Below are 8,834 nucleotides of genomic sequence, written 5' to 3'. Positions count from 1 at the left end.
CGTGCCTCGTGAGATAGACGGGAGTCTATTCAGCCTAGTGGGGTGGAGGTGGGGAGAGAGAGACCTTGCATACAAAATGATTTCAGGTAATGATAAGGTCTACGAAGACAGTAAATGTTTGCTAAACGAATGGATTAATGAACGACACCATCGAAGTCTATAAGGAAAGAGATGGTGGTGGCCAGGGCCATGGCAATAAATGAATGAATTTGGGGATGTTAGAGGTAGAGACAAAAAAAGCTTCCAACCATTTATTTATTCATTCAACAAATACTTACGGAGCATGTATTTATGCCAGGTGCTGGGAACATATGAGACAGAGATTTCTAAATAGACAATAAAGAAATAAATATAATAAAATGTCAGGTTTGTTGGATGGTGATCAGGGCTTAATGTAGGGAAGTGGAAAAGAAAGTCTGTGATTTTGAAATGGAGAGGTTTGGGAAGATTTCATGAACAGGTCACATTGAGCAAAGAACTGTTGGAGGTAAGGGAGCAGCTAGCCATGAAGTTGCTTGTCGAAGGCAGAGGAGTGGCATGTGCAAAGGCCCTGTGGCAGGATTTTGGGGTAAGATTCTAGGGTGTCCTGGGTAAGGAGGCCTGTGTGACTGGAGCAGAATGCGTGAGGGAAAGTGGTGAGTGGAAGAGGTGAGGGCAGGGAGGCCATGTCATGTAGGGCCTTGTTGGCTGCAGGGCAGTGGGCTGTAAGAAGAGGAGGGACATCATGACTTGCCCAGATGCTCACAGGTGTTCTCCTCCGTGGGGAGGACAGACTGTGGGGGCGGGGGTGAGCCTGGGGACCAGGGTAGAGGAGAATACGCTCATTCAAGCTAGGACGTTGGGTGCCAACGTGGGGTGGAGGCAGGGGAGAGAGGGTTCAGAAGAGAGCAGATCTTGAGTCTGTTGCTGAGAGGGTTGGATATGGAGGAAGGCAGCAGGCCTCAGTAACTCCGCCAGCAGCCCCCCACCCCCAGTGCCCGGGCCTGTGTTGAGCTGGTGGGGGGAAGAGATGCCAGGGCCTGAATAGAAGGGGCTGGGCTGCAGGTGCTCCCGCCTCCCCCCCCCCCCACGGCTCCACCTCCTCCACCCCCTCTCAGGGCGACAGTTACAGGCAAAGAAGAGGAAGTGGTAGCTAGCTAGCTTAGGCAGGCAGGCAGGCGGTGGAGCAGGCGGTGGAGGCCGCAAGGGCGCGCGGGCTGACCCGGTAAGGCAGCGGCCATGGAGCTGTGGCGCCAGTGTACCCACTGGCTGATCCAGTGCCGGGTGCTGCCCCCCAGCCACCGCGTGACCTGGGACGGGGCCCAGGTGTGCGAGCTGGCACAGGCCCTCCGGGATGGCGTCCTTCTGTGTCAGCTGCTCAACAACCTGCTGCCCCATGCCATCAACCTGCGTGAGGTCAACCTGCGCCCCCAGATGTCCCAGGTGAGCCTGCCACTGGCTGGAGTGCCAAGGGTTGGAGGTGGGGGCCACCCCTGGCTGGCACCAGGAGACTTAATACACTGAAACTCTGGGCCTGTGATATAGAAGAGAATATGCTCCGGACTCTGGGACTGGCCCAGGGGGAAGGGGGGAGGGCTGGAGGGGGCAGTAAACTCTGAGATCCGGGCATGTCTCACCCAAGGGTAACAGGAATGGGTTAATAGGCTCTGGGTTAGAGCACATCTAGGCTAAGAACTGACAAACTTGGGGTTAAAGCTTCCAAGCCCCTGGCTGACTCCACTGAGGCTCAAACCCCCAGATGGGACTGTATGGGGGTCTTGAGGGTTACCTGGGAACTCCCAGGCGGCCAACAGGTTGCCTGAGGTTTTCACCTCCTTTGACACCACCCCCCCACCTTCTGCCTATGGGGGAGGGGCCTCCATCAACTTCTTCCCCCACATGTGTCTCCTCCTCCCAGGCCCTGGGCCCCTTCCTTCCCCTCACATCTTCTTCCCCTTCGCTTCCTGCCTGGGCTTGGGGCGCGTGGGGCGGGTGGGGGGCTGTGGGCCCCTGGGCTCTGGTCTTCCTAGTTCTATCCATCCCAGGGAGACATTGAGAAAAGCCTTGGTCTTGAGCCCAAGAGTAGGTCCTGGGGTTTTGGAGCCTAGAAATAACTGCTCTTTCTCTGTAGGGATTACTGCAAAGACCCAGGTCCGGGGAGGGTGGATTGTACCGAGCAGGGCCCCCTGCTAGACTCAGGAAATATATTCAAATCCCTATTTGAATGCGGTTGGGGTGGAGGAGGTAACGTGACTGGATCCCCTCTCTGTAGCCCCTTCTCTGGGTCCCTGTGGTCTCCTGGGTGCTGGGTGGAAGCTGTGTATGCTGGGGGTCTGGGGGCTCTGGGTGCCTCACCTGCCTTGGGAGTCTGAGAGGACACTCACCTCTGGCTCTCAGGCTCCACTCTGCAATGAAAGCTTTGTGTCAGGGAGCTGTGGATTGGTGGGGGGCCTTTTCTCTGGTCCAAGATCCGCCACGTGCGGATGCAGAGGGGGGAAGTAACCACTCAGGGAGGGGGCCCATGGGGGTTCCTGGGGGGGGCATTCCCTGGGGACACAGCCTTGGGGTTGGGGAGGTGGGTGGCCCACCCTCCTTAGTCCAGGCCGGGCTTACTGAAAGGATGAGGGAACTCCAGAGGCCCAGCCCCTCTGGCCACAGGCCATCCCAGATTTGCATACATTTGCTAACCTCCTGGCTTTTAGCAGATGGGGAAGTAGCCATGGGACCTGTCAGGCCCCGGACCCACAGGCGGCCAAGGTCCCCAGTGAGGCTTTAATAGCAGCTGATGGGGAACCGGATAAACTTGAGGATGAACTTCCACCCCTGCCTACATCTTGTGTACTGCTGGTTGTCTAGTGAAGGGCACGGGGGCATGGCCTTAATACCTGGGAAGGCAGCTGTGGGGACTGCAGGGAGGCAGCCTTCTTCTTTGTGCCAGGTAGTGCCAGGCCTGGCCCTCTGGGTGCTCCCAGACTGAGGAGATGGACACCCCCAGCCCTGTGCGGTCACGACTGGGACAGAGGGAGACACCTCAGGGCTGGGAGCCCTGAAGCAAAGGCGAGACATTGGCTGGCGATGTCAGGCTTTATGCAAGAGGGGACATTTGTGCTATGTTTTGAAGAGTGAGTATGAGCTTTCTCATTGCTCTGGCTTCCTATGCCCAGCTGTGTCAGGCCCCAGGCTGCGCAGGGCTGTTCCCCAATCCTCCCATATGGAGCTCTGAGCCTTCCTGTCTCTGCTCATCTTGTCTCCCCTCAAAGCTCAGCCCTGTGCCCTGTTCACGGTGGAGATGTGTGCGCCAAGCTAAAAGGTGGTTCCACTGGGGTGGAGGGAGGTGACGCAAGGACAGAACAGCTTCTCTAGGTTTGCAGGGCCCCGTCTGTCCATTGATTTAAGCTGGGGCCGCGGACCGCCCTTGGGGTGTGGAAGGGCAGAGGGAGAAAAGGGGAGAATGATCCCGACAGGAGCGGCATAGATGAAGGTGTGGCAGCCGGAATTTGGATGCTTCTCAGTTCCTCTGCTTTTTCTCGGTTGTTTCCCGGGAAGAGGGAGGAAAGAGCGCCCGCGCTCAACGGCACTTGGGACGTATGTCAGGCCTCTTCTCGGTGCTGGGATGGTGGGAAGGAGACCCACACAGAGCCCTGTCACTGAGGAGCCCGTCTTCCAGTGGGCAAGACCGACAGTGAGCAAATAAGGAAACGTTTACCTTGTGGGGAGGCGGTATGTGCTCTGGAGAAATCGAAGCAGGAAAGGGAGCTCCTGAGTGTGGGGCTTGCACTCTTGAATAGGTGGTCCTGGAGGCCTCACTGATAAGGTGACATTTGGGCAGGGACATATGGGGAAATGAGGAGATGAGCCTTGTGAATCCGGGGACACAGTGCTCCTGGCAGGGGTACTGCCCGTGCAAAGGCCCTGAGGCAAGAGCTTGTGGGTGGCCTCAGAGTCTGCTGGGAATGGCTCATGGCTGAAGTCAGACCAGAGTGTCTACAAGCCGATGGTCCCTCTGAGATCTGAGGCCGAGGGAGGATCATATCACAGGTGGCACCCTGACCACCAGACATCCTAACTCACCTCCTCTCTCTGGGAGTCCACATTCTGGGTTGCAGAGATGAAACTCGAAGGCCAAGGGAGTGGAGAGGAAGGGACGAACGTGGCAGTCATTGTGGGAAAGACCCACCAGGGCGTGGGAGCTGATTAGACCTGGTGGAGAGGCAGGCTCTGGGGCCCGGATGATGTCGAGGTCCCCATCCTGTGAATGCCCGGGCCACTGACAGAGGCAGGGGAGAGGGAAGGAGAGTTAGAAGAGGGGCCAGCTCGAGGGCAGAGGCTCTGAGGGGCCAGACCTGGGTTCAAATCCTGATGCCACCACTTCCTGGCTTACCCTCTCCAAGCTTCCCCATCTGTGAGATGTGGATAAAAATGGGACCTTTATTTCGAGGACTGTTGTGCTATTTCAGTACTGCTTAGCATGGGGTCTGACACCTAATAAACCCTCCCTGAAAAGTCTCCTTAGGAAGGATATGGGGTAGCAAGAGGATCACGCAGCACGCAGGAGTCGAGGTTGGGGTAGTATTTCTCAGCTGAGGTGATTTTGCCCCCCCACCCAGGGGCATTTGGCAATGTCTGGACCCGTTTTTGGTTTCATCACGTCTGAGAGATGCTACTGAAATCTAGTGGATGGATGTCAAGGATCCTGCTCAATATCCTACACGGCTTCACACAGCAGAGAATTCTCTGCCCCAAACGTCAATAACGCTGAGGTTGAGAGACCCTGTGATCAGGGACAGAGAGCTGCAAGAGTCTTTAAAATATTTATTTGGGTGAATAACACATTCATATGGTTCAAATATTAAAACACATAAAAAGCGGGGGGGCGCCTGGGTGGCTCAGTCGGTTAAGCGACTGCCTTCGGCTCAGGTCATGATCCTGGAGTCCTGGGATCGAGTCCCACATCGGGCTCCCTGCTCGGCGGGGAGTCTGCTTCTCCCTCTGACCCTCCCCCCTCTCATGTGCTCTCTCTCTCATTCTCTCTCTCTCAAATAAATAAATAAAATCTTAAAAAAATAAAAATAAAGAAAATGACTGCATGGTATGCTGGGTAGTCCATTTATTTAACAAATGACTTATATTGTGTTAACTATGTGCCAGGCATTAATCCAAACCAGGGGCCAGCAAACTACAATCCAAAAGTTGAATCTGGACCACAGCATGTTTTGTTTTTTTTTAAAGATTTTATTTATTTATTTGAGAGAGAGAGAGAAAGAGATAGAGAGATAGATAGATAGAGAGAGCATGAGTGCACTAGCAGGGGGAGAGGGAGAAGCAGGCTCCCCCCTGAGCAAGCACCCTGGGATCATGACCTGAGCTGAAGGCAGATGCTTAACTGACTGAACCACCCAGGGACCCCTGGACCACAGCACGTTTTTATAAATAAAGTTTTATTGGCACACAGCCATGTCCATTGATTCACATATGCATTGTCTACGGCTGCTTTCCAGCTACAACCACGGAGCTGAGGGTTTGCCATAGACTGTCTGGCCTGCAGAGCTGAAGATATTAACTATCCAGAGCTTTGTAGAAAAAGTTTGCAGATTCCTGTTGTAAACATTTTCTTTTCTTTTTTTTTTTAAAGATTTGTTATTTGTTTTAGAGAGAGAGAGAGCTAGAGAGAGCACGAGTGGGAGGAGGGGCAGAGGGGGAGGGAGAGTCCCAAGCTGACGCCACGCTGAGCGCTGAGCCTGTTGTGGGGCTCAATCTCACGACCCTGAGATCACGACCCGAGCTGAAACCAAGAGTCGGTCGCTTAACCGACTGCACCGCCCAGGCGCCCCATAAACATTTTCTATATATTAACTTGTTTAATTCTCATAACACCCTAGGTGGTAGATGGTATATTATCCTCATTTTTCACACGAGGAATTGAGACACAGAGGTGTCAAGTAACTTGCCTCAGGGAGCCTAACTTGAAAGCGGCAGAGTTGGGGATTGTAACCCTGGACAGCCTGGTTCTGGGATTCTTGCTGTCCACAGTTACCCAAAACTGGCCCTATCCCATTGCTCAGTGGGGTGATCATTTATTTTCTCATCCTCTCTATCAGTGGACACTTGGATTGTGCCAGGCTTCTGTTATGACACATTTACTTCAACCATTAACCTTGTCCATGAATCATTTTTTGACTCCTCCTCTGTGTGACCTTGGGCCTGTTACCTAACCTCTCTGTGCCTAAGTATCCTCATTTCTAAAATGGGGATAATAAATTCCTATCTTTAAGCATAATGAATTACTATAAAGAACCTAGAAAAGTCCCTGGCTACACAGGAATGTTATTATTGCTGCCATATACATGAGTAAGTATCTCCATGGAAGAAGTTCTCAGAAGGATTTGCTGGCTCAAAGTGTCTGAGCCTTTGTATTTTTGGTAGATATTGCCAAATTGTTCTCCATATGGGCCTGTTCCCATGTGGGCTATTCCAATTACATTACCACTAACAAAGCATGAGAGTGCTTACTGGCCACCACCTTGCCACAGACTGTTCTGTTGTTAAGCTCTTGGAGTCTTGCCAACTCATGGGTGATAAATGGAGCTCATTATGGCTCAATTTACATTTCTCTTATTCTGAGTGAGGTTAGACCTCTTTTCCTTTGTTTAAGAGCTATTTCTATTTTCTCTTGGTGAAGTAATATCTGTTCATATCATTTGCCCATTGTCTTTTTTCCTTCTGGGACTGCTGTCCTTTCTTACTGATTTTTAGGAGCTCTTTATATATTAGGCTGGCTTGAAATTCAAATCAGATACTTACTACCTTTGTTGTCTTGAAGAAAAAAAACATTGCTTGACCTATCTGAGCCCTGGTTGTCTTATCTATAAAATGGGGATGTGGACAGCATGTTTATCTCAGGGGTTGTATGAGGGTAAAATGTGAGAGGTTAAGTTGAATTCCTTACTGGTGTGATTGATGTGCTAAATTTAGCCAATGCTAAAATAGTGGGAGGCACTCTTTTTTGTTAATTTGATTTCAGTCAGTCTGAGTTGGCTATATGTTGTGGTATAAGTCAGGGTGTGTAATGTTACCTGCTGTGCCAAACTACACACTTCAGTAGCAGTAAGGGTTTACTTCTTGCTCACATCACAATCTAGTTTGGGTCAACTGGGGGGTTAAGGGAGTGGCTCTTCTTTACAAAGTACCTACAGGACCTGGGCTCCTTCCATCCCATGGCCCTACTCTCCCTAAAGCCCTTGGAGTTCTCCCTATCCCAGAAGTGGTGCTGTCACCTCCATTCTTGATCCATTGCCCAGAACTCCATCACGTGGTCCCATCCAACTGCAATGGTTTAGGCTGAGAATGGTTTAGCTGGGAGCTAGGGCAGACAGGAAGTGGTTGGGTGGACATAGAAGAGAATGCTGTAGAACCCCAGAAGGATGCCTACCTGGCTTCAGAGATGCAGGTCTGGAGGGGCTGACTTGGAGGAAGCCGTAGTGGGATAAGGAACAAGGGGGGCTTGAATCAAAGCCACGAGGGAGGAATTCAGCTAGGGACTGGGGAGCCTGGGTGGGAGCAAATCTCAGCAAAGTAGGTTGGGTTGGGCTGTTTGGAAGACCTCATCACAACATGTTTACTACGGTTGATGGGGACGGAAGTCTGGGAGGGCCAACATTTGGTATTGTGCCTTCTTTTCTTCCATTTTGTTCTGTACACTGACTTCCTTTTAGGCCTTGTACTGGGAAATGTCACCCTTTAGGACTTTCCACAGAGGAGGCTGGAAAATTCTGTCCCTCTCCTGCTCCCAGCCCTCCCATGGCTCCCCATTGCCTTTGGGGCAAAAGACAAAGTCCTCACCCTGGCCCATGAGAGTCTATGCATTTGGGCTCTGGCCACCTCCTGGCCCTCCCCTCCCCCGTCTCTTCCTTTTCCTCACTCTACTCCAGACACAGGAGTCTCCTGGCTGTTCCCAGAGCCCACCAGGTCTGATCCAGCCTCAGGGCCTTTGCACATCTGTTCTTTCTCCATGGATCTGTCTTCCACCAGATATACACTGTGATTGTTCTCTTATCTCCTTCAGGTTTCTTATCAGAGAACTTCCCTGGTTTCCACACATAAGATTATGCCCCTTACCCCCCCCCCCCCCCCCCCCCCCCCCTTCTTTTTCTTATTTTATTTTTCTCCATGGCACTTACAGCCCTCTGACCTACATAGTTTTTACTTCTTTGCTTATTATCTGCTTCCCGCACTGGAGTGTCAGGGCAAGGCTTTTGTCTGTTTGGTTCACAGTTGTGTCCCTGGTGCTTAGAAGAGCACCTGGCACATAGTAGGTGCTCAATAAACATTTATCAACTCTTCACTTCATTCAATTTATTCATCCTTCCTTTAATACTGGGAGAGCAAATCATAACTTCTGTCCTGTTTCATACACACAATTTAATTGATACATGGTCACACTCATTTGTTGACATATTGTCTTTGGCTGCTTTCATTACATGAATAATCGTGACAAAGATGCTATGACCTGCAAACCCCCCAAAAAAAAAAATTGCTGCCTGTCTCGTTACAGAAAGAGTTTACCAATTGATCCCTGATTTAGTGGGTATTTGTTGAGTGCTTACTTATTATTGGTTAGTGGTGGTTGGTTAGCAGTGGCTAAGCAAGTGTCTAGGCCTCTCTTGCCTTTGGTTTTCTCACTTGTAAAATGGGGAAAGTGATGATGATGATGCTAGTAATAATAATAATGATGACATCACCCATGTCGTGGATATTTCCTTGGGTTAAGCCATGCACAGGATGATGGAGAATGCCATGATGATTAACACACAGATCCTCATGCAGCTCATGGAAATAGACGAGGAAGTAGGCAGTTA

At 51.3% G+C, this 8,834-nt stretch overlaps 1 protein-coding gene across 1 annotated transcript in view; it reads left to right on the top strand.

The window, feature by feature from the left end:
* The first annotated feature begins 1,146 nt into the window (after nucleotides 1–1,146).
* The window catches only part of VAV1 (vav guanine nucleotide exchange factor 1), a 49,271-nt gene continuing 41,583 nt past the window's right edge, over nucleotides 1,147–8,834 (top strand). The window contains exon 1 of the mRNA XM_025861079.2: nucleotides 1,147–1,422. Within this exon, the coding sequence (XP_025716864.1) occupies nucleotides 1,219–1,422 (204 nt within the window). The 5' untranslated portion in view covers nucleotides 1,147–1,218. The remainder of the gene's footprint in view (nucleotides 1,423–8,834) is intronic.

The sequence above is a fragment of the Callorhinus ursinus genome, unplaced genomic scaffold (assembly GCF_003265705.2).
Source record: "Callorhinus ursinus isolate GAN/ISIS: 27379988/994484 unplaced genomic scaffold, GSC_fseal_2.0 scaffold77, whole genome shotgun sequence".
Classification (NCBI taxonomy): Eukaryota; Metazoa; Chordata; class Mammalia; order Carnivora; family Otariidae; genus Callorhinus; species Callorhinus ursinus.
This window is presented reverse-complemented; position numbering and strand designations above follow the sequence as displayed.